Below are 27,347 nucleotides of genomic sequence, written 5' to 3' on the forward strand. Positions count from 1 at the left end.
GTAGTTCAGTTTTTGAGTGTTACTGTATTACCTTTTGATTCTTTGAATAATAACACTGCAGAATGAGAGATAAGCAACCTGGTAGGCACATTTATATTCACTGTTTTCCTCAAGTAACCACCATTCATTCGACGTTACCAAATGATATACACAATTTGAAAATCATAAAATTTATTCAACAGAAGAATTTATCCATCGAGAACATCTTTCAAATTCAGAAACAGCCCTTATGACTAGATTTCCTGATATTCTCATCATGCATGTTCCACTGCAAAAAGATTCTAGAATATTTACTTTGTTTATAGACTCATACATCCTTACATTGGTGACTAACTGGCTTTTGAGAACTTCTAGGGGATAGACCCGAGGCTGCTGAAGCGAACCTCACCAGCAACTTCCACTGTTTGAAATTAGAAGAAAAATAAAGAAGATTGTAAGGAAAGAATTTTCTCTGGAGTGATCCGACCACAGCTGATAATTCTGTTGATGCTGCTGAAAACAACTTGCACATGCATTTTTGTCACATTCCATTTTTACCAGCTCACTCATTATACTCCCACTTAAGTCTGCCCTGCTGTTCGTACAGCTGTCTGCTGGAACACACAGACCCATTTGAAGTAAAACTGTTGTCGTGGTTGGAAGTGGGTTCAACCCACTACAACACAACAAGAAAACTGTAGAAAGAACTATTCTTCTCATTGAAAGGGTCTTCTAACATGGAGCAGGAACATACCCCAAAACTGCAACTTCTTATGCAGACATTTTTGAGGGGGTGCTCACTTACACCAAACAGCTGCACCAAGAGATGAACCACGATTTCTCCAGCTTCAGGAGAAGAGGATAATGGGGCTCACTACTCTCAATGTCAAACAGATGTCTTTCACTACTTTAAAGCAGTTACACTACTTGTGAACACACACTCATGTAGAGGGATTTCCATTTCATTTTGTTTACTCAGCTGAACATTTCAGTGTAACTCCTGTACAGTTAGCAAAGTTTTAAAAACAAGACAAAACAGACTAGGATAGAATGACACTCAACCAGTGACTTTATTCTATTAAATACTCTGGCACTTTTTGAACTTTTTAAACAAACACAAACTACCTTTACAGAGTACAAGGAACTACAGGCACAGACCATTATTGGATGTAGGTCTGTACCCAACAGCAATACAACTGTCAGATCTAGGGTCAAAACTAAGTGACAAATTTCTTCTTCACAGAAAGAGGACCAGAGTATGTAATTAATATATAACAGCAATTGATGCATTTCTCACGTGTACCCTGCCAAGGGTCTTGGGGCATTGTGCTAGTTTGAGGCACTGTGCCAATAAAAGACATTACCTAAAACATTCTATTACAATAACATCATTAGAAAAAGTAAATCGAGAGTCTTACCCATAACGGGGGGGAAAAAAAAGCAGGAGAAATGAGTAATATCCAAATCCAATACACACAATGCCAAATCTGCTCATTTACTAAAAATTATTAAATGAAGAAAAAATCTTAAATAAAAATCTTAGCAAAGCAAGGAGGCATGGAATGAGATTGTCTTCAAGGATAACATATTTTGCACTTAGCAAATGCACAGGTGATGCCTTTTCCTGGTCTTAAAATCAAGAATCAAACACGGTTAGAAGAAAAAAGGGGTTTTACCTCTGTATTTATTTTAAGGATCCTTAGGTGCACCACGTCCAGGTGGAATGTGCCGAAACACACACCACAATGCACACCCACAATAGATAAGGTTTAACATTATAGGTCTTACTAATTAGCATATCTATCAAAGATTCCCCAATGAGAGGCTCAAGCAAGCCCCTCTCCCCAAGGAACCTTCCCCCTGGATGGTTCTTAGTTTACAAAACGTGTTCTGGAGAGGACCTTGGGGTCTGGGGCTTTCTGATCCCTAACTATGAAGCTTCTAAGGTGTTTAGTCTCCTAGATTTACAAAATAAGTCTAAGAATGTAGGCTAAAAAACACTAAGAATACAAAAGCTATAAAAAGGGTATATAAAAGGGGTATAAAGGAAAAGGCAAAAAATCATAATGGGATCACAGTTAAATATGACATACCTGTGAGGCAAAGAGTGCCTCACAAGGACAAGTTTACAAAATAGTCTTGAATATGCTCATGGGCTTGCAAAAATACGACCTTAAAATGTTTCAGGTGCCTTTACTGATAATGTACATGATGCAGAGCACAGTGTGTATGCATGACAGTAGCAATGAACTAGCAAGCAGCTCCATTGCAGTATATATGGACTATCTCCACATTAAGTATATGGAGATATAAAGGAGTTCAGTAAAGAGGGACGAATAACAGTTGAGCCCCGTGCAACACCTGGATTCTTGCTGATAGAGTGAAGATTAAGTTTATGTAAAAGATCTTGAGTCAAATCATTACTACTAACTCTAAACAAGAGAGAGCACAGAAGGAGAACAAACATTTCCTTGCTGCTGCTTCCAGCACCAAAGATTCTGCTCTTCACAATAAAGAAGAGGCAGCTCAGATATTAAAATATTTGATATATACAGAGTTTAAATTGTCTCATGCATCATATAATACTGAAATAATATTGCCAGCAAACATGGTAAGGACAACATAGCAGATCCCTTCTGGAAACATAAACCTAGGAAGTTATCAAAACAAGTCAGGTCATTAAGTAGGCAGCAACACTGAAAACATTAGTGACCTGTTTAGTCTGGTGAGATGATGAGAAAAAGATCAGTATGTCTTAAGACCCATAAAGAGGCAACACAAAATCATCACTTGTTCACAGTTCTGTAGGGAGGATGACATGCCATGAGTATTTGTGTGAAATAAAAAAGATAACCCTCAGCCAGACATACAGGAAATCATCGTGCTCTTGAAAAAAATTATTTATATTGAAAAAATATTACTCAACCCAATATGCATCATTTCTTATATGTTGTTTGCTGCAACACTCACTGTGTGTATAATGGACCTATAACAACCTGGCCTCTGAATACAGTAGGTGACTTAGTTGAGAAATGAGAAGAAACCTCCTGTGATGCTTTTGTAGGAAAATCTGCAGTAACAGCTGAAAAGTGAAACTGCCATGTCTGAGAGATATTGGTAGAGTACTTGTTATTTTGTTTCTCCAAACTTCTGTTTTCAACACTGCAGTCCATGATACTGTACTGTATTATGACAGAGTAAGCTTTAAACATTTAATCCTCAGAGCTTGTTTAACTCTGGGTTTGTTCTCCTCTGCCAAAACAGCCCAGCATAGCCCAAACTGCAGCCATACCACCTGGTTTAGGGAGAACTTTGCTACAGAATTAGGCCAGAATTGCCAAACTTATTTACAGACATCTGTCTGTACATATCCAGCCTCACACAGGAACAATCTGGCTGTGATTTCTTACTGTTTTCCTGGTGAGAATCTGAGAGGTTTGTCACCAAAGACTGTACAACAGTAACCATGTGTCCTAGAGGCTGTGAAACTAATGAAAGTCCATTTCAAGCATCTATCCAAATCACTCTTCCAAAAGCTTTCCCTAATCATACCATTCAAACTACCAACGAAACAAACCTTAAAGAAAAGCAAAATAGGGAAATATATGATCCAAGCATCTTATTAGATGAAGCAAATCACTCAGAAAACACAGGAAAAGACAGAGGAAATTAGGATGCTAGCTATTTCCCTGCAAACCCATGACAGTGACTCACAGAATCAATTGTACCAAACAGACAATTGTTGGGAGAAAACACGATCATCAATGAAAAAAAAAGCAGCAACAAAGCACACAAAGAAGGAGGCTGTGAGCTCATCATGACTCCTGTTTGAAAGAACTTCATGGCTGTAAACATGCAATTCAGTGACACTCTTGTAGGTTGAAGGGGAGGTTGAACTCCCAATGTTTCATCACCTCTTAACTTTGGATGGCTAAGATGTTCTTTTGGTGAAAGCTGTAATTTTGACAGAAATAAGGGCTTAGCACTGTCTGGAAAATGTGGTCACAAATGTGAGTTTGAATCCTTAACTCCTTTCATTCCAGAAAAGACAGCTCTTATGTACTATTCATCAGAAACTGCTCTTATGCAAATAAAGTTTTTGTAGGCCACTGAGAAGCAAAACTCTGAAAAAATACATTATGAAATTATCACAAGGTACAATTAACATCTAATTCTATAGAAGTAGTCTCTTAATGAAACCTTCTTCTGTAATTAACATGAATTCCTTTAGGCACCCACTTCTCTGCTGCCTTGCCTCAGATTTCATTTTTAAGAAAATCTCTTGCCCCAAATACTCTATCATTTCCAAGCACATTATGGAAACCAGTGGGTAAATGGAAGCAAGGTCTAACGAGACATCAGGAGAGAACACAACAGCAGAATTACAAACTAAGGGAGTGGGATTCAACAGAACCGAGACCATATTCAATAAAAAGCTTCCTGAATCATGATGCTTCTTAAACAGATTTTCATCTCTAAAATTCACCACTTATACCCTGTAGCATAATAGGTGAGCAATGCTTTTAAAAGCTTTTACCTCTATGGAATGCGTCACAGTGCTGATTATAAAAATTTGTCCACCACATGCAGCCCAAATGGTCTCCTCCATCACGAGCAGACTTCTAACAGGCAGAACCCCCAATTTAACTATCTTCTGAGGTTCCGTGTTCCATGTCCCATCTTCAACAAAAAAAGAAGAAAGGTTATACACAACCAAATGGTGGTCTTTGCTTTAAAACAGTTCTGAAAAGCTCACTGCTTGAATTTCTGACAGTTGCCGCTTCAAGCTACACTGTGATTTGTGTATGGTTACTTTTAGCTTCCAGGGTAAGTCTGTAAGGATAAAACGACATTAAGGGGAATACCCAAACCTAAGTACTCATATATCTGTCAACAGTGCAAATGTTATCTAGATTAAATGATAATCCAGGAATACCACATTGCTGTTCTGATACAACTGCTTTCCTTTCCAGGGGAAATACAGGCAGAAACCCATGGCTGACACAATTGTCTCCAGCTCAGAAAGAGCTCACAACCAACTCATTTCAAGATGAATCAATTTCTAACTAGGACAAAATCATCCTTCATGTGCAAAGTAGTCAGGAAGACTTTTACTGTGGGCTCTAATGAGTGCAGATCACTCTCTAAGAGCATATTGATGGAATGGATCTTCCTGCTACTAGATGCTTCATTTAAGAAGGAAATTTAAAAAAAAAAAAAAAAAAAGAAATTAAAACTTGGTCTTGTACCATATCTTCACTTTTCTTACTTTTTCCCCTAATTATAAAACCAACAGTGTTTTCTTTGGACTGCATTTAGCAGATCTAAATTAAATTATGCATGTGTATGTGGCACAATCAGTTATTCAGAGAGGTTCTGGTAAGAACTGCATGTTTCAACCTACTGCTCTGGACACTCTTGATTGCCATCTCTTTGAAACAAGGACTAGCAGATTATTTATCCCCAAATTTAAGAGCCAGCAACATTTTAGCTTTATCTTTTATACATACAAATTGACATACTAAGTATGTTGATAATAATTTTAATGTTTTCATATTAGTTTATATACTTTAAGTGCTCATTGAATATAGTCTCAAAGATCACATTTCTATACATTATAATTTATTAATAATATAAAAATCGGTTAAGAGTAATGGAGTTTTACACTGAGATAAAATATTTCAAGAAAGTACCATTTCTCCACTGAAAAGCCTTCTTCCTGCACAAGCTGCAAAAAAGTTGCCTACTCTTCTGACACTAGTTTCAACTCAGTAACCACTTAAATTTTGATTGATGAGACCAAAGTAAACACATCTTTAGGCAAGCACTTAAGTAGAAGCTTTTCTTTTTCCTCCTCAAAACAAGTGCATCTCCTATTATTTGCTTAGGGAAAGGGAGTACAAAATTTCCTGCTTCACCAATAACAGTAGCAACAAAAATAATGAGAAGTCTCAGCTCTGGAGTACTTCTCAACATTGCTGTCATCTCTGTGATACAACCTTTGCTGAGTCATTCTCAGGATGTAGCTCTCTTCTGAAAGCATCTTTGTAAAAGTGACACTTAGTTTCAGGCTGTCAAAATAATTTTCATTATTTTAGTTTGCATTGAGAAGAGTGCTTCCAGTTATTAGCCTGCAAACTCTCCCAGCAACGTCAAAGTCACTCTGTGTTTTCTATGACTCATATATGCTATTAGTAATAAACAAACTTCTGGAAAAGTTTCCATTCTCTAGCAACCACATTATCCACAAATTAAATTCTAAACTGGAGGCTGCCCATACCCTGTGATTGCTGTAACCACTGTAGCCAGTGCAAAGCCTTCAGAGAGTGAAGCTGCACACGTGTGTGTCACAACTTTCATTGTGTAAGGGATGCTGACTGAAGAAGTTAAACAACAGCCTGTACGTAGCACCATTCTTTGGGATAAACCCAGCATAATTCTGGTACATTCTTCCTGTCTTTTCTGAAGGATAAGGACTGTGAGTTTGGGCAAGGAGCAGATACGCTGAGCAAAAAGCTATCTTTTCTAGTTATATTTTCACACTGAAAATATATATATTTTACATTAATGTAAAACAAAAGTTCATGGAACTTGACAATTCTTTCTCTTAAATACATTCAAGCTACACATTAATTTATATATAAAGCATAGCTGACACTGAAATGACAGGATAATAAGGATTTTCAGGATCTCAACTGTGGACTCAGATTTACATTTTGCTTAAATTCAATTTCAAACATCTAATTTTTAAATTTTTTTTTAGATCTGGACCTTTATGCCCTAAAGTTCCATGTAATTCCTCAGATGACTAAGCACTACTCCTTATTAATAATTTTTATCAATGTAAGAAGGTGAGATCAACATTATCAATGTTATAAATACCATATGTGTCATGAATATTTGATTCAACATATATGCCTAACAAAACTCAGTTCTCACAAAACCATTTTCTGTTGGTATGTGTTCTAACCCAGTTTTTGACAATCCAGTTTAAGAGTTCTGTAGGACTGGACATACAAAGAAGGTGAGATAGAGACCTGATGTCTTTCATGTTACCATGATTTCATGAAAAAAACCTCTGAAATCCCATTTGATGTATCAGCCCAGGAAAGATCCAAAGCTATCACTCTACCCTATGACCCTAGTCAGGTGATAAGGCTATTCACTGGTGCTTTTTTATTTCTTCCTGCAAACATTGCTGTCCTCCAGATCAGACAACATCTGAGACAGATGAGGGGGAAAAAAGGGTAGGGGGACACTCTCTGGTCTAGTAATTAGAGCAGTATTCAAAGGACATGTCAGCTGTGTTCTGGACCCTGCCTCAGTGAAAGATTAATTAATTATACAAAGTAGAATGGCACCAGGAGGACAAATTAAGCCCTGTGCATCTCTCTCCTCTAATTTTGTGGCAGCCAGGGAAATCTCTTGAGAGTGGAAAGCATGGGTAAAAATCCTCTCAAGCAAGACAAGGGATTAATCCTGATAATCTGACATACTTCTGTAAATGCTTTAACCACAGGCTGCTGGCTAAAAGTAAGATTAAGACTTCATTTTGATGACCAAGAATTTTACCACCCATCTCCAAAATTACTTAGCAAATGTGTGTCTAGTTCACAAGTGGTTTAAGACTATCAAAATCATACTTTGAAGAAAACAGAATATTCTCCCTGCCTCCCACTCCATCTCAGTAGACCCAGTTCAATACCTGCCTGCACAGACTTCATGTTGCATGTTATCTGTCTGATCCAATGTCCATTGCTTCTACAGTCTAAGGGAAAAGGAGCATTATCTCTATTCTACTTGTGTAAACACCTGCAGATTCAAGACATACTTATGTAAGTAGTTCCAACAAATGGCACTATCCAGGTATTTAAAATTAGTCACAGCACTTGCAAAAACATAAGGAATGGTTTTGTTTGATGCTATAAAATCTTTTGCTAGTTACTGACTAAATAAGTTTATTTCTTCCTGGCAAAAGAGAAAAGAAGCAAGAAATAGAAGCCAAAATAAAACTTTTGCCAAAACTAGAATCTCAAGGCATACTCTATGAATTGTAGGTACAGCTGTTTGCAGGAAAGAGATGTGTCTACAAAATCTGAGAAGAGGGTCAAATATAGAAATGAATCAAGGGGCTTCTGGAAATTAGATGTCGATATTTATGTTGTATATAAGATGTCTGATATTTGCATATTAGATGAATATTTAAAAAAAAATAGAAGACAGATTTTATACTAATAGATCTGTGCTATGTCACCGTGTTATGCCACTATTTTTAATACTCTTTGTAAGTTATATTTCTCCAGAAGTTACATGCCATAGTTTATACACCAGTGTTGAACAGTACCTTGCAATGCACATATCAAGCTGTTTAGCTGCATCAAAGTAAGGTCTCTCATGCTCATGAAATATTTCTAAGACTTTAATGTATAAGGACATTATTTCCATTAGTGCATTTTGTTACTAGTCTTGTGATTTTTATGAATTTTGGAAAATTAGTTATCCTTCTATTCACTTAAATTTAATCTGATAGGAAAAGTTTTAAAACAATGTTCGTTTTATAGGACACAATGTTGGCTATTTTATCTTTCTGTGGTTTGTTTTCACAAAACCCTTCAGACGAAGGAAAGTAGTATTATTTTACAATAAGTTATAAGAACAAGCTTCCTATTATTTAATTTATAAATATTTTTAAATATTTAGTACTTTTAATAATTATAAGTTGTTGGTGCACTCAGGTCTTCATATGAGATAACCTTTTAACATATAGTTTATTTCCTCCAAAAGTTTTTTCAGAGTTTGTAGTAGTTTTCCCATCCTTTATGCTTTCAGTCAGGCTGAACCGAGCAAGCTTTTTTGTTGACAGCTTCCTCTCTTGCTTAGCAGCACTATTGATGGTTTCAACAGAGCTGCCAACACAGCCCTGGGAACAGCAGTTCTTGGTTAATTAGTGCAGTGGAGCACAAACATTTTTTCCATCACATGGTACATAAACCAGTGCTGTGGAGGAGTAAAATGGTACCTACAGAAGTCAAAAGTTTAGCACATTCCTTATCACTTGAAAATAAGATGAGACACTCAGGTCTGCTCTTCTAAACAATGTGTAACTAGGAATGTCCTATAATATGCATGCATACTCCTTTTTTCTCACATGTGCATCGAATTCTTCAAGCTAAACAGCTGACAGAGCTCTTCCTAAAGTTATACAGGGGATGGTGCTGGAGGTCCTGGCATGAGATACACAAATAAGACTGAAAGCAATGTCAACATATTTCTGGTAATGAGTATTATATGACACTACAAAGACAACAGTATTTTATCTCTGTTTATCTCTGTTTGCTCTAGTCCTCTCCCTAACAGCTTAATACCACTCCTTATTTTTCACAGCAATACCTCTCACAAGGTCTACTTGAAGTGGCAATCACATGCCAGAAATACACTCTTCAGACAAGCTGGAGTAGTACATGGATCCACTCAAGCTCTGACTTTGACATCAGTGTTTTACATTCCACATATTCTTCCTTCCCTCAATTTGTCAGAGGACACAAGTGTCTTACCAAATCCATCAAGGTACCTCACCAATTGAACTGACTTGCTACTCCTTCACTGTTATAACTGTTTCCTCTTACTCTGGTATTTCCTTTCAGTTTTAGTCATTTTCCTTGATATTAATCCTCTGAAAATGCTCACTTGATTAGTGTCACAAGGCCTCTTTGGATAGGTAAGTCATCAAAACTTCTGACCAACTTCAGAATTCCCTAAGTTCCTACCAGTGAAGTCTCTTCTGGCCAAAATTGTCTCAGCTGTTAGTTATTTCACCTGACCAAACTCTTACTGAAACTACTAAAGTATGAATTCTTCTACTTTCTGCCACAATAATTCTGAGTTTTATTTTCTTTTTCCTGTTTCTCTCTGTACTCTTTACAGGACTTCATGGAAAGGAAATGTATATCAATGTCTAGAAGAAAGGAAGTAGCTGGAACTGACTACAGTATATCAGGAACAATACACCTATATTATATAAAGATTGTGATTTCCCTTTCCTAAGATACTTTTGTGAATGGAAGTCAAACACGCGCTGACCTTTTTTGCTATTACATCACTCAGAAAACACATCTGCTCTTCTGTCTGCAATCATCACAAAGGGGTTTTGTTATGTTTTTTAAACACAGACAATACAACACACTTTTTCCTTTACCTCTTCTAAGCATGTTTCGAATGGAAATATTAACTCAGCCTGAGGCAAACACTAAATGCAGAATTTTTCAGACTGATAACGGTGCTAAAGTTCACAGACCTTAAAGTAAGTTCCCAACAAACAAGGTGGCAGAAATTTTGCAATCTGCATCACTCCCATTCCTATGTAGAACAGCATTTAATTCACTAGCTGTTTCACAGTTCCCCAAACAAGTCTTCTCACACAAATAAAATTAAGGATTAGTGAGGATAACTATCAGGGGTACTATTTTTACAATTAACATATTAGCTGATCTGCACCCTAGTTTTCTGTGATATTTTCACAAATCACCATATTAGCTCACATTTAAGAGCCAAGTAGATTTTATGGTATCAGCACCTCATGACTTTGCTTTTAGTTTATGCTCAAATACATTAAAGCTCAAGTACTTTTTACCTCGTATGTGAAAATACATGGATACAGAGGTGTCTCAGTAAAACATGACTACCTTCCAGAAAGGAAGTTGAGCACCTCCTATTCTCCTACTAACATGGCACTTGCTCCTTGGTTTACTGTACAGACTTCTCAGTTTCCATTTTATACTACTTCAGGACAAGGTTTTCTGCAGCCAGAGAGCACTCTGGATGCTGTTGATCTGACAAAGTTCTCTAGTGAAGAAACTCAGGAGAGAGTACTTGCTGTTTGTAAACAAACATCATGGATATTTATATGCACCGACCCATCCGAAAACAACTGGAGAAATTAGAGCTATTTAGGTCCTGCAAATCAAATGATACAAGTTGTGGGTCTTTGACTACACAGAGTAAGGCATCAAGCTTCAGTGACTGAACTGATTCACAGTTTCTGCACAGGGAGGAAGACAAAAGGACCCCAACTCTATCAGACACTGTGAGATAGATTTTTATCCTAAAAGAAGGATTATCCTTTTTAATTCATGGAATCCTGTAACAGGCTGCACAACCATTTTTCCTGTGAATCTCATAGCATTTGTCCTTCTCAGGCTTCAAATCAAGATGTAATGCAGTGATATATTTCACGTTCACTTTTAAATCTTTACTTAATCTCCTTTTGATGACAGACCAAAACCCAAGCTGAAGGGCCTGGCTGAAAAGTAACCCCCTCTCCAGAACAGAAGGCAACCCTGATGGATTGCACAAAGCTCCTCAGGGGTTGTGTTCCCCCTCCCTCCCATTTCACTGCTTGGATTCCTTTGTTTGGTAAATAGGTCAGTGCTCATAAAAACACCCCTCCAGGGCTGACTGCCTCACATAACCACAGAAGCCAACTACAAGGAAGATGGATGCTAACACGGGAGCAGCTGAATCACACAACTTCCATGGGGCATGGAGAACTGAAATAAGCCACACTGACCAAGCAGTAAGGAGAGGGACTACAAGACTGACTGACAAGAGTCAGAAAAATATCATTATTTCCCATCTCAAAGCTCCAGTGATCATGACCCAGAGTTTGACAAGCTCTATGAACATCTCACTGCCCAAAACCAGTGTCTTCAGAAGAAGATAAACAGGGGATGGTTAATGCCACAACCTCCATCTCATAACCAGACTGTAATGCAGTCTGGTTAACAGCTCTGGCCCATCTTTAACATTCTCTGTAGATAAGCAACCCATGAATCCTTTCTTAGCTATACTGCCAAGGATGTCAGTTGTGTTTTTGAAGTGGTCTTTTCTGGAAGAAGTTGAGTGATGGTAATTTCAGTCTTAAAACAGCTTAAATACACCAACACCATTCAGAGAAGATGACAGATTCACTTTAATACCCCTCCTAGGTACATAGAGAAACTGAAACGCCAAAAATGTTATGAATCTAAGATCAAGACCTCGCTCCCGTGCCTCAAAAGCAAAGAAAAAAAATGCCATTCAGTGGTTAAAAAAAAAGAAATTTAAAGGAAACTGAAATCTAATGTCTGGCTTCAGATTAGAGACAACAGCTCAACAGGAAACCTACTCGGCTGAAGATGACAACTGGACAAAGGAAGCCTCTTTCCCAACACATTTTCCCAGATCCTTTGTTGCTTGGGGGGGAAAAAAAGGCATCCTGTACCTTTCTCAAACAAAGTCTTTATATGATCTAACAGTGGACATATAATTTGTTCCAAGATTACAGATATTGAGTTTGGTTCCTCAGTTAGAAACTGGTAGGATTTAGAAGCCAAGGTACAGTGCCAAACAAATGCAGCTGAAATTTTCACAGGGTGCACTCATTAGAGAAACATGACAACCATCATTACTGCAGCTCACACAAATAAGGCAGATCTCTGCTGGCTCTGTACTTCGCAAGGTTAGGAGTCTCTGTGCTAACATTCCACTTCAAACATTTAAACCTTGAGCAAAGCCTCACTGATTTTGAACTGAATCACTAAATATGTGTGCAATACTGCAGGGAAGTTAGAGAGATGTACTGAAATATACAGACAAGCATCCAAACCAGCTCTGGAAAAGACAGTTGTGGGTCAGAAGAATTGCCTGGGATTCTCCTTTATTCAAATTATTTTAGCCAATTATTTAGCTAGATACAAAACAACCATCTGTGATGCTAATAGAAAAAGAAGGCCTACCATGACATACAGGAACTGCACACATAGGAAAGACTTATCCCATCTGTACAGTAAAAATGGGGTTGTCATTTTAAATGAGATATACAGAAATCTCTACCAATAGGGGATTTCTGTGTTTCATAAACACCAACACTGGGTAGTTGAGAGGAATTAGCACTGTGCTGTGTAAAATACTGTGTACTGCTGTTAGCACATAAATTTCTGGACTCTTGCAACACTGAAGACGTCTGGGTTTAAGCTAAAGGGGAAAATTCAGTTTTCATATGCACGTATGGTGAAAGTGGGAACACTATCAAAGTTCCAACTATCCTTCAAAAAGAGACAAGTCTCTTCAGACATACCGGAAAGAGTACTAACCCTAGTTCAGCAGTTTTACAAAGAATTTTTGGAAAATACAATAGTGGAAAATTACTTCTGCCAAAATACACTGACATGTGAGTTCCTCAGGATGCCATCAAATCATATCACTATACCTTCTGTTTTTGTGTAGATTGAGATGTTTCCATTTACCAAGCCAGCAAACAAGTATTGAGACATATATGTTAAGCTCATAACCGTTGATTTTTCAGGAGTGAAGAAGTGTTGAAGTCGAATTTTCTTTGAGCCTTGGCAACTTTTGTAAATAGAAATGCTATAGAAAGAAGCAAGAAAAAACAGACCTGTGAAATGCTTTATATAGTTCTTATCAGAATATGCAAAACACAAGTTTAGAATAAAATATTGAGGGGAAGAGGATTTTCTCCTTCAATTCCTTACACTCCAGAATGTCTGCATAGACAACTTGCAATTACTTAACATTGACATATGACAACACATTCATATTATCTTGTCTGCAGAAACAGTTATTCAAAGAAAGAGACATAATAAAAATTCTGCTTGAAGTCCTTATTATGAGTCTATCTAAAACTTTTGTGAGTTTAAAAAAATAAATTTGTTACATGGAGAACTAGGGAAAAGAAAAACTCACTACCAGATATCACCTACACTTAAAATTTTCACAATTCCTATTGATTGTTACCATGGATATGTTAAGAATATTATTAAGTCTGGAATTAAATTAAATTAAAGTTTTCTAGAAATAGCATTTTCCTTGGAGAATCTTGTTCTCCTTCATTTATACTGCTTAGAAACACCTTCAAAAATCACATGTAGTTACACACTTATGGCCTCACTAACTATAACACGATCTGTTTGGTTACTGGCCTCTAAGTTTAGAACATGTAGTCTTGTTCTTTGATATAAATCAAGTGATGGCTCAGTAGGCCACCAGTTCAAAAAGAGCAAAGTAATTCATGGCAATAGTAAACAGCAATATTATTTATTCATGTGACAAATCCTGCATAATATGACAGGGCAAAGATTCCTCTTTGCCATTCTGAAAATTTTCCAATACCTGAAGATTATGTTGTAATGTTACAAAAGTAGTATTTTTATTTTTCAGGTATGATGAACTAATCCACTTTCATCAAAAAGATGCACTGCTTTAATTTCAATTACCACATGGTGTAATTTTAAATAATGTGGATCGCATTTTTTCCTTGATTTAAGTGGAAAGGATACATTGAGGTCACTTGGGATAATACTTGGATACTTTTTTAAAAAGTAAACATTTTCTTGGAAGTATCTCACATAATTTTGCTATAGCATAGCCAACTTAATCAATTAATCATAGACATTACACCAAAACCAAGAATCACCTTCCTTCTTCCATGCCAAGGCAAATAGTAGGCACATTAGAAGTTTTTGCAAGAACACTTTCAGAGTCTGGAGCTTTGTTTTGCTCTTTCAGCTTCTCCTCCTCTGGTATGTAGACCATGCAGAGAATCCGTGATTCCACATTGAAGCACTCAATAACCTTGGGACTGGAGCTTTGAAATGAGACTATTGCAATCTGGCCCATCTGATTAGTACAGCTGCCAATCTGAATTGGAAAAAGGAAAATAAAAAGAAAAAAAACCAGACCACGACTGATATCTGTCTCCAGGAAGATCAGGATGTACAAGAAGGAATGACTGGAATTTTAACTGAAGAGTACATCTCTAGTTATATGTACAAATATGAATTTTCATGCATTAAGACGTAAGAGAATAAATTCAGCACAAATACAGGACATGTCAAAACATTATATATACAAACTTGCCTAGTACACTCGCAGAACTAATTATTTTTTTAAAGCAGGAATAATATTATGGCCTATTCTGATATCTGACTCAAATGTATACACATTACATAATGCAATTACTGTAAGTATCTGTGCAACATGCTATTTTAATACCTGGCGTTCTAAATTGTCTGTTTCTTTTTAAACAGGTAATATAGGTGAGGCCTGTCCTTTGCACAGTAACTGGTCTACAAAGAAATGCTCTGTTGCAAAAGAAAGCGTCTTGTAAACTTGCTGATACAGTATCCCAAATTTCTCCCTGATCCAGAACTAAGTATCATCATGTCCATAAACTTGAACATTTTAGGAATCAGGGAGAAGTAAAAAAAATTTAAAAAAAAATCTACCCAAGCACAGTATACATTTTTGTATAGTAACTCCTTCTGTTTATATGAAATAAAATAGTAAAGAGAAAGAAAGAATATTTTGTAGCAGTAGAAAGATTTAATTTGCACTTTTTTGCAATGACTGTTTACAAATGGCAAAGACAAAAGGAAATTATATGGGTGTCCTTGAAAAAGACCACTAAGAAAAGCTATTTCTAACTTTTAATTCACAAGGGTTCCCTTAAAATTTCAGGATTGTAGTAACTAGAAAAGCTCCTGAAATCAGTAGCTTCCCTTTTGTTTTTTTAAGAACAACTACTATCCACCTCATTTTTTTTGCTGGAATATCAGCATGTCTGGGGTCGTAGCAATATGCAGAGTAGGTTTTTTTACTAAACAGATTCAAACAGATTACTTGTGGCTAAAACATTCTTAAAGTATGAAAACAGACAGTAGGACAGTGTAAGCTCATATGTGTTTTAGCAGCAATTGTTACAAATTAGCACATCCCTCCCTTCTGAATGTGCTCAGCACTTTGGAATTCATTCTGTGCTGCACAAATCACACACACTTAACTGACACCCTACAGAGACCAGCAAGATCACATGGACAATTACTAGCTAACCTTTTATCCTTAAACAAACAAAGAGAAAAAAACCAACCTAACATTTATTTAATGTCTACACGTTGCCGAGAGTCACAAAAAGCAATGGAAAGAAACAGGAGACAACCACTTTCATATTTTAAAGATTACACTTACCCAAAGAAAACCATGTTCTGCAGCACAGGAATCTGACTCTGTTTCTCCAGCAAGGTATGGCTCAGGATTATAAGCAGCACATTCAATCTTCAAAGAGTGGAAAGAGAGCTGTTTGTACATTAAAAAAGTATGCCTGTTTCTGTCTATTTTAGTTTGTAATTAACTAAAGCACTTAAGGATATCAAAGAATCTCATAAGGCAAGGAGTCAGTTTAGTTCATCCAGCTTCCCATGGCAGCGTCAGCTGCCCGGGTATTGTTCCTGACACATTTCTTATCTACCCCTACAAACGTTGAAGGCCAAAGACTACAAATTCTCTTTTGCTGATCTGCTCAAATGCTTCATGACTTCTACTAAGTTTCTCTAAGACCCCAACCTGACGTCATCCTTGATGTAATCATTAGCCTCTTACCTCTCACCTCAGACACCAGGTACTTCTCTTTCTCTGCGGTGTCCTTTTACATGTAAGGCTGATATATGTCATGACCCTGCCTGAGACTCCTCTTCCTTAGGCTAAATTAACATTATCACTTAATTACATATAATTTTTTTAAACAATTGATTTTTCAAACTTTTGTTTTTGAACTTATTATTGTCACTTTTTCAACTGACATCTCTCCAGCAGATGTATCAACCTCATATGTATATTTGAGAGTGCAGTTTTCTCACCTGAACACACTATTCTAGCAGAGCTGGTAGCAGCACTACACTTACCTCTTCAGAAGCCTGTGTCTACAGATCTCATTCATTACTGCTCTTTGTAACAATATTACATCCCTAAGCAATCCTTACTTTGCTGGTCTATTAAAAATTACTTTAACAGACTACTAAATCACCTCTTCAATCTGTATTTATGAAACTCCTAATTTCTCCCTGAGCATACCATGTGTCTGTCCTGACTGTCATCCTTTTTATTTTTCTTCCTGTCCCCCCCCCCCCCCCCCAAATTATTTCTCCAGGTGCCTTAGTCATTTTGAATGCTAATACCATCATCTTGCAGACCTTGACTCCCTCCCAATCTCATGTCATCATGTTACTGTCAGTAAATCAATAACAATACTCATGATTCTATCATGCAGCCCATTTAAAATAAAACCTGAAAGCAGTAACAGACTCAAGATCTATATTTAAGTCCATGCCAACTTTGAAGATCACTCAAGCATCAAGGATTGGAAAAAAACATTTTTATGACCAGTCATGGATTTCTAATTTCCCTAATATCCACGGCAGTTTCCTAAAGCTTATGTAAACACTTCAAGATATTGAAAAGCAATCATAACCGTGTAGAGAATAAAAAGGTTTCTAATGAGGTGTGATACTACATTTTTACACAAGATTCTCTATAATTCAAACTAATGTTCTCGTCTCGGACATCAATGTCCTTGTGATTATATTGTAGTACTAGAGACAACTCTGTTAGTATTAACTTAGACAGCTTCCCCATAGCCTGGCAACATCAGTGAACAATTCCTCCCAACAGTGAACAATTAAGGAAGAAAAACCCCATACCAAAAAGAAACAAGTAGGCAAAAGTTAGAGTTCTAAATTCCAAGTTTACATAATTTTCCAAAGTGCAAAGACTTTTACAAATCTCCTTGAAGCCAACAGGCATTATGAAGTGATTTGCCTTAGTAGAAAACACATTATTTATTCAGCTAAGCAATTCACTATATACAGATAAAAAATTGAAATCAATAGATGAGAAAAAGAGGGAAAAAAAAAAGGAGATATCCATGACAGTCTTAGCATGTCTCATTTAACACATGATTACACAGTACAAACCACAATTACTTGTGGCAATTTACAGTAGCTGTGACAATGAAATATATCACTAATGAAAAATAAGACAGTCTGCATGCCGGATATTTCCCAGGCTCCTTGCTACACCTCTGCCTCACTTTACATCTTAGTCAAAAATGGTGATTTTTGCCATAGTTAAACCCTGGTATTTTAGCTCTCAATCTTGACAGAAGCCCGGGATGTAAACTTGCTCTGATGGCTCCCTACACAACTGGGCACCCAGAGCAGCACCCAGAGAGCCAACAAACAGGATTAGCCAAGCAAAGGTTCTCTTCCCGCCCTGAGCTGTGGCCTGAGACCCAAACTGCAGCTGAGGCTGCAGAAAACCACCAGTAATACTTAGGTAATATTTTCTAGTAATATCAAGGACTTGGGAGAACCAGGCATGACACCTGGCCTCACACTCACATTACTTTAGGAGCTGCAAAACTGGCAAAGTTAGCCCAGGGCTCAGGCAAATACTGTCACACACTGTGCTTTCCTGAGGTGACCAAGGCAAAGATCATCACCCAACTATACGGGTGACAGACTTCCCTTTCCTTTCAAAACAAGAAGACTCTATTCTAACTTGATTAGAAGAGTTGAGCCTGGGCCTTCATGGATCCTGGCATGCATTTTTAGGACTTACAAATGTCTAGGCTCTAACGAAACACATACATCATTTAAGTTTGTGAAAAAAAATTAAATTAGCTGGTTGTTTCACCAGTGGTGACTTTAGAAAGTAGTCAGTACAGAAAAAGCTGTTTAATAAGACAAGCATGACTATGGTTGTATGGGAAATCAAGAGTTTCAGTAGACTTTGGCTGCTCTGAAAACCAGTATCACAGGAATAGATTGTCTTGGCACCATTACACATTTTTACTGCATTTTGAATCACCAATTATTTTTCCCCAACATCCAGGCCTGCATACTCACATGTGGAGGGAAGCTCAGCAGCCTGTGTAGGCTGTTCTAGCAATGAAGGCCTGCAGACTCACCTCTTAAAGCAGCACCCATCCAATGACGTTAACTTAACATTGGGATTCTATCCATACATACACAATTTTATTTCCATTACTGTTTTTGCACAAGACTTACTGACTGATGGTCAATAAGAAATCCTGTTGATTCACAGAAAAAATAGCATCCAGCACTCTTCCCTTCCATCTGTTGGTTTGGTGTTGTACTTATTTTCATTATTAAAGTCAGTGGTCAACAGGACTTCAAACTGATACATTACTTTAGTAAATGAACCATTAAGAAAATATCTATGTCATTGTTTAGAATATGACATTTTACATAAGATTCCATAAAACATAATTTTTAAAAAAAAATTTTAAAATATTGCTCTCTGTGGACTAATAAAGATCAGAAATTTGAGGAGGATTTAACATAGCTACACCAGGGAAAGACAACTTTCATGGAGACCAGATTCCTGCCCTTTGTAAGCTTTAGGTCATTTCTAAGCCCCAAACAAACACTTGGAAATCTCACTTCTGTTTATACTGAGTGATTCACATACATATGAAAGTGAATGTCATACTATGTAAAAATAAACACTATGCTTAGTGCCTCAAAGACTGTAGCATTTTGCATTCCCATGACTCTTCTGGACCTTTAATTACTAATGATCGAAAACCAAGATAGCAACTCAAGAGTACTAACAGATGTGAACTAATAGATGTATTTACAATGCGGTATTCTTTAGAAATTATATCACACAAAAACCCTAATTGTAATCTCATATCAAAATTCTGTTCACCTTAAATTCTTGTTGCTTGGCCATCATCACTGGCATGTGTCTAACAAGCAGAGGATGTTTCTCCTTTTTGATTTGATTCCCATCATCTTCTATGCAGAACCAACCTAACAGATTATCCTCCACTGTAATGGAAAGAACAATAAACACTCCACAATCCTTTCACACCTCTCTCCACAGGAGCAGAAAAGAATTCTGTTAGGACTAGTCAATACAGATCAGACTGTTCTTATGCCATAGGTGCCTAAATGACAACATAAAACTGTGAGCAAAAATTCAACTGAGTAGATTATATACATACAGATGATGCAAAAAAAGAACACCTTTTATTAACAAAATGTTAAGGGTAGTCTCTTAACGATCTTGTAAATTGAATATTGAAAGAGGAAAAGACACATCAAACCTTTCCTCAGTCTCTAGGAAATCTGTTTGCTGTTTCTCTGCCTGTTTAAGTAACATCACTACCAACTGCTAGTTATCACAGTTATAAGGATCCTCCTCCTGGAATGATGGAAACATCCATTCTCTCTTCTCTTTTGATACTTTGCTTGTCTTCAGTGAGGCATCACAAAAGGACTCTATTTTGACCATGTGCTGGTAAAACTTGCTTTCAGGCAAGATAAAATTTCTCAACTTAGGTATTGAAAAGTCTAAGTGTCTTTGGAAACCTATACCCCTGTGCAAGCACAGGTGACTAATAACATGACATGACAGCATATTTTTTATTGCTCTAACTTAGATCAGGTTTGTGTTGATTTAGATGCAACAATTAGTAATGAATACCAGACTTCATTAAAATACTGAAGAAAATATATTCCTTCATAAAAAACACCCTGTTTTATCTACAATGTTATTACAGCGATACACAATCATTACTATTTACTGTATTGCAATTTTAAACATCTGCAGACAAATTTTCACCAAAAAAGAAAAATCATTCTCCAAAAAATAAAAATAAAAAAATTACACTGTACACTGAGAGCTATTTTAACTTGTTAGGAAATTTGAATAAATAGGAATTACCAAGGGCCAGTTTGGCCATTTGTAAATTGTTGATCCAAGACTGTTTGATGGCAGGGGTAAATGTATTGAACACAGCTGTAAAGAAAGTTGGCCGCCCAGACCTGCAAAACAAGGGGGGGAAAAAAAGAGCCACTATAAATGCATTGTGTATGAATACAGCCATGGCTATAAATGTTGAGCAAGATGAAATTCCATTATTTTCTAATGCTTAGACAAAGACTAAGCTCTGATTTCAATGTGCAGGCTATGATACACCATATGTCCATCTTCCTACACTTCACATAACATGAAATGTTATGAGAGGAACACCCTCACTGGTGAAGGAATACGCCAGTGACGGTTCCCTATCAGCTGTCACTACCACAGTTCCTCTCTTGCTTCTTGCACCCAGAACGTTGGGCTGAGGAACAGGAGAAAAGCTACAGTGCTGCTCTGGAACATTAAAGCTCCCAGCATTGTGGCATAAGAGCAAAACTCAGGGGCTTACCACGGAGACAGAAGTGAGGGAAGAGCTACAGATTCCCAAATCCTCCCTTGTACATCTATACCTAATATATAAACCAATTTAGAAAGTTTTGTAATCAAGATTTCTACTGACTTATCCTGTTTTCCTGGGAGTTGCAGCTGAATTCTACAGCGATCTGCTGCTCTGATTTCATCTTCTTTTTTCAAAATCAGTTTTTGTAAACCCGAGGTCCAGTCATGGGCTACAGATTGGTTTAAGTTCTGAAAAATTAAAAAAAAATAAGATTCAATAGCAGCCTACCAGCCTGTTGCAAACAGGATAATTAGGTAACCTGCATATAACAAACAATGACACATGGGCTTCCATTAGACCACATTTTAATCATGGACAATTTAGCTATATTTGTAAACACATTTCAGAAAAATCTGTAAAACATTTGCTAATGTATTTTATCTGAAGATTTAATCTCATATTGCTCAGTTTGATGATACACAAATGACATTCCCAAGCATCTGTCAAATTAAAAAATGTAAATTTGTGTCAGGTGTATGCACAAATCTTTTACTTTATTCCACCATCCACAAATTCTGCTTCTAAAGAAGATCTTGTGAAAACATCTACAAATGATACTGAAAATATGCTTTTGTTCAAATCTTTGAGTCAAAATGTTTACAAAGCCATCATGAAAGATGTGTGGTCTAAATCTGTTTAAGATGCTGAAACAATAACTCACTGCAAGGTGAGTGCTCTGTTGCAGAGAGTAAAAGCACACCTGGATGATACAAAGCATCAAGACTAACAAGCTGGCAGAAGTACACAAACTTTCCACCATCAGGATTCTATGACAACTTAAGTGTTTTTCAAAAATAAAGAAGCTGACCTCATTTCTCAACTAAATTCTTGTAATTCTATTACACACATTTACTTGGAAACAATGACTGAATTTTAAGTTTTCAAAGCATAGTTGGCTCTGACTGCCAGTGCAGGAAGAAAAGTTTTGTGTATATGGTAATGGGGAAATGTCTGACAGTGTATATATGCTATACATATTCCCAATTATGCAGATGAAATTCACCTTCTACTTCTCATAAAGCTTTGTCCAAAAGAACTGTTTCCATAAACTTCTTTCAGAGTACATATTTTCACAAAATGTTATGTTTTATTTAATGCCTTGTCTCTGGAGCCAAGATATGTCAAGAGAAACTCAGCTTTCATAAATTCATACATGTACACACATATTTACTACCTGTGGTGGCAAGTAAGAGTTAAAAATTACATGTAACCATATATAAAATGTATAAAAAAACCAAGCAAAAAAGTAATTGTTTGAAGTCTCAAGACTTCATTTGGTGTTAAATACTATATTTGTTAGCCAGAATATAAGCTAAATCAAAGGGATGTGAACAAAGCTAAAGCAAAACACTTTCAAAATTCTTCTGAAAATCCTTTTATATTTTTGGGATTTATACTCAGTTTTAAGTACAGTTTTTCCCAAAAAGCCAGCTTGGATGAGCTTGGATGGGGATCAAAAGCTTCCTCCAAACAACCATCCTCCTACTACCATGTCTAACTGCAAGAATCCGATTTCTTAACATCAAAATGTAATTCTGTTTCCATATAAGCTTATCAGCTACTGAACAAATGCAGACACTTGTAGTACCCACCTACACTTAAAAACAATAAAGAAAAACAAGATTAGAAGGACAGCTGTAATCCATTTATAATATTTAACAGTAAATGCATTACTAGAGGTAAAAATTATTCCCCTTTTTGCAGAGAGAACTATAGAATGTCTTGCACAGACCCTAGAGAGAGGCAACTATGCTACTTTACTTGAAAAATAAATCCAGCTTTGTTTATTACCTGGTAGTTTCCTTTAAGGCTGCTTATTAATTGACTAATTTGACCAAGTACATTCAAGTCATGTAAAAGGTTCTGTAGATCGTGGTACAGTTGCCCTGGTCCCATATAGAGCTTGTCTAAAATGAACAAAACCATAAGGTTATACATAATAAAAAGATGCAATTCTCAGTTCAACAAGGAAAGTCTCACAAAGATAATATAAATATATATTACATCTGAAAATCAGCATGGTTCATTTCTACGTATATCCTCACTATTTCACTTTGTTGCTCCAGCTACTTCTAATGTCCCCGCAGACAGATAATTGTGACAGGCACCCCAGGAAATAGGAGTAGCATATACCACATACAACCTTCACACATACAGGCAGTACCACTGGCATTTCCTTTCAGATCATCTTATCATTGCCTTTTTAGCTACAAAAAAGATTCAAGCTTGTTCAAGCAAGATAGAACACTATCTGCAGTTTTAATAACCCACACTAGAACTGTAACAAATATCAAAGCTTCACTGGCCCCAAAATCTCTTGCTGCCATGGAAGTTTTGTTTAGCACCAAACACAGACTTGCTGTAACACATTAATTTAAACATCTTTCCCGGAGGTTGTTTTTGGTTACATGACAAGCAAAAAAATTTATTTGTAGATTTTGCTATGATAGTTTAAAATTCAAAATTTTCTTTATTGATCATGAGACAGTTCTGGATCATATAACCATATCCTAATTACAACACAAGCCTGCAATTTCACTGAACCACTTGAAATTTTACTGCAATCATGCTTAAATCAAAAAATGATCTGCTCTAAAATCAGCAGAAAAGCTGAACAGCAGCAGAAATATTTTATTCTAATCATCAATAAGTACAAAGGTTTATAAGGGAACAGTAACTCAGAAAAACACACTAATTACTAGGATAAGGTGTCCATTTAAATGCACAAAGTTTGCAAAACCCTGCTAATATACTCTGACTACCATGATGCTAGGAGTGGAATGGCTATGTAATTCCTTTGGAAGCAACACTCACTCTCCCATAAAAAACCCACCCTGACTCATACAGAGTCAGCATGTTTCTCTTTGGCTGAATGACAGGAACAGGACTGGATTATCTTTCCAGGAAACTCCTGCAGATTCTTTAGCTCATGCAGTGTAGTATCCAAACTATGGATCCTTCATCCTTACCATTTTGGAAGCTTTGGAAACCAGTCCGTGGGCAGCAAATGCCCCTAGATCAGAAGAATTTCAATGATGTGTTGGCAAGAGCAAGATCTAAATACAGTGCTGGCTACTGGCTCTGCAGACAGATCAGGAGCACGGACATGAGTTGTGGCACCTGCTCTGGCTGCAGGGCAGAGGGTGCTGGGCACAGCCCAGCTGCCACACACACCGCGGGCACCCCCAGTCCCTCCAGTCTGCTGCAGGGCCCGGGTATAAAACAAAACTCATCAAACCAAACACAAAGCTGTCCAAATAGCCTAAATCAGAATAAAAGTGAAAAATAAACTCTTATGAAACAATATTACTTAAATCATTAGTATATTTTCAGTTAGGTATCAAAATAACTATTTTCTAAAGACGTTTTCCTCCTTGGAGGCATCATACAGATAGAGGCCAATGCTTTTCTTTAATGCAATTCACTATATTAAGCTGGAAGTCTGCCTTAAACCCTGAAAAGTATAAAATTTCAAGGCTCAAAGAAAATATTAATGGCTACTTTATTTCTGAATTCTCCACTGCAGAAAAATGCAACATAAACCTGAAATATTACACATTCCCATGAAATTTCAAAGTATTATCTAGCCTTTAAATCTTCTGGTGTATTGGATCAATGAAATTATTTCTGTGTGTTGCACTTGAGCACCAAACTGCACTTTACTACTGTTTACCCATCCAGATAATAAATGCAACTATCATCCTCTTCTGTGCCTGCTCTGAATGTCAATTAGAAGAACAATCTAGCCTTTTACCCTTAAAACCAACTTAGTTAGAAAAGATAATTACATTTATTGTACACCATGAAAAGAAATGACTGCAAAGTAGATCAAAGAGAAAGAATTTTGTAATTATGGTCAGTTGAGCATATCTGCAGTTTTATTTCAAAAAAAAGAAAAAAAATAACACTTTTCTTAAACTGCAGACTCCATACTTTCATTAAGCTGTATTTTCACTTTCTTCAACCCAAATACTTGAAAAATCTATATCTGAAAAGATGTAAGCACTTCACTCCTTGTATCTGTCCTCTGCTAGCTTACACTTTTTGTCTTGCTAACATCCACAATAACTGTAATTTGTTAAGTACCCGAATCACTAGTTCCTAGATGCATCAAATTGTTGATTATGATGGGGCTACTTGCAAAGAAAGGAGCAGGTAGGTCAGTGTTAACATGAAATCTGGTGAAATCTAGCTAAAAGTCATGATAATGTGTCTGGCACTGTAAAGAACACAAACAATATCATTCTTGCTCCAAATTTCTCTAACAAAAAGATAGCTTCCGCAAAAAAAAAAAAAAAATTTAGACTGAACAGAAATAATTGTTTGATTAGTTGAGTTTTTGGCAGAAGTCCAGTCACCTGTTATTTATAAATTCCACTACTAAACAAACAAACAGCTGCCCTGAAAAAATTACTACAAATATTTTTGTGGGTTTGAACCAAGAGAAAATTTACAGCAATCAGGCTGTGAAAACCTGAAAGTCTGTGAGGCTTCCCTTGTACAGGATGGATATTTTCACCCAAGCAGCTTATATTATTCCTAAATTATAAAAGCCAGGGTCACTCTTTGTAGCTTGATAAAGACAGTTACCAGACATTTTGTTTATTACTGTTTGAAGAGGAGACATTAATGCAACATAAAACAATCAGCATCCAGGCAACTCCTAGATGCTGCAGGACTTTATGCCATAGTCTTCAACTGAGGCTATAAAGCAAGCTTTAACTGCTTACACAGATGAACTTGCCCTGTGCAGTACATATATATCCACCATGCCTGATAATCCTCTTCTTGAAGCTTCAAATAATCTTACAAATATCTTTGTTCCAGCCTTGGAAATAAGGCATAAATCTTGAATTTCATTCAGTAATTGGCACCTGAGTCCCTTTTGTCTGCATCATGCATATTTTATAAGCTATTAATAAGTCAAGATAAAAAGGATGCAATATGAACGTCAAGCAAATAAACTAACCTGGCATCTGAAAGGCTGTCACACAGAAAAACCAAACAAAAGTAATTTTAGGCTCATTCATTAAAAGACCACATTCTTAGTACAGGAAAGGAAACACAAAATCAAACCAGTAAATAATTAATGAGAGCCTGCTTCCATCCTCTGATGTTCTAGAAAAGAGAAACGGCCAATTTAAGAAGAAATTTTAATAGTCAAGGACTAGATCAATAGGCATGACTAGTATCTGTCTTTCATGGAGGTCCTTAGTGGGCACAAACTGACACAGAAAAATAAGGCTTCAGAGATCAATAATGATGTAGATTCATCAGGAGCGAGTTCTCCAAAAACTGATCACTTGGATTGTGTCTGGATAACGAGTTACAAGTTATAGCAACTTCATCTCTGAACTGGGTCCTGTAAGGGTTACTCACAATGTCATTTAAAGTAGAATTGGCTTCTCAGCGGTTAACCAAACATTGACTACCAGTTGATCCTGAGAATCATCTGACGGAAGGTTTTTCTTGAGTGGAGGAGGTGGGGAGAACACTACTTTGTTCATCAGATGTTTCCCATCTCACAGCCACAGACTGGCTGCTTCAGCCCACACATGTTCCCTGACCATTCAATTGCTGGCTATTTTGGGGTGAATGTTCACTCTTTCTTTTATCCATAGAGAGTGCACTGAAAAACTCTTGGCTTCACTCCAAAGCAGATACATGGTCGGCTTCTTTTGTACTGTGAAATGTTTCACAAATGATAAAGCCATTCCCTTCTCATTTCTAAGACACTCTTGCTAATTATCAAGCTCGAAACCAACTTATTTTTCCTATGGGAAAAAAAACCTTCATGGTTTTACAGAAGGCTCTCCCCAGCTCTACACATCCTACGTGCTACAGTGTGCCTGGCAGGAGAGAAGGCAGCATGCTGTAACCAATAACCACATATGTGGCTTCAAAGGCAACTTTTTTGCATTCCACCTACAGATCAAGGGTGAAACCTTGGCCACATGTAAGCTAGCAAAAATTTTTTTTCATCAACTCCTTTGTTGCTAAGATTTTACCAGAGGAATTCATGCCTCCCTGCAACAGGCGGGTTTACTGCCAACAACCAGTAATTCATGCAAAATACCCAATTCCTTGCTCAGCATTAAAATGAAATACACTCAAAGTTAAAAAAGAAAGCAAAACCACAACTTGGGAAGAAAGGAGGTTAAAGTTTAAATTTATTTTGCTGCTAAGTAAAATTGTGGACAAGATTCTGCTTTCTATAACAATTTCTTCTTAGGCCAAGATACATTTGAGT

General features: G+C 36.8%; 1 protein-coding gene across 4 annotated transcripts in view; it reads right to left on the reverse strand.

Annotated features, from left to right (window-relative positions):
• The window catches only part of ARHGEF10 (Rho guanine nucleotide exchange factor 10), a 109,042-nt gene that overhangs the window by 11,031 nt on the left and 70,664 nt on the right, over positions 1-27,347 (reverse strand). For all 4 annotated transcript variants that reach the window (XM_082302621.1, XM_082302620.1, XM_082302618.1 and 1 more), the window contains 8 exons: positions 22,889-23,004; positions 21,158-21,285; positions 20,560-20,660; positions 19,540-19,661; positions 16,000-16,086; positions 14,450-14,673; positions 13,226-13,383; positions 4,517-4,659 (listed from right to left, as the gene is read on the reverse strand). In XM_082302621.1, coding sequence (XP_082158747.1) covers positions 4,517-4,659; positions 13,226-13,383; positions 14,450-14,673; positions 16,000-16,086; positions 19,540-19,661; positions 20,560-20,660; positions 21,158-21,285; positions 22,889-23,004 — 1,079 coding nt within the window. The remainder of the gene's footprint in view (positions 1-4,516; positions 4,660-13,225; positions 13,384-14,449; positions 14,674-15,999; positions 16,087-19,539; positions 19,662-20,559; positions 20,661-21,157; positions 21,286-22,888; positions 23,005-27,347) is intronic.

The sequence above is a fragment of the Coloeus monedula genome (assembly GCF_965178545.1).
Source record: "Coloeus monedula genome assembly, chromosome: 2".
Lineage (NCBI taxonomy): Eukaryota > Metazoa > Chordata > Aves > Passeriformes > Corvidae > Coloeus > Coloeus monedula.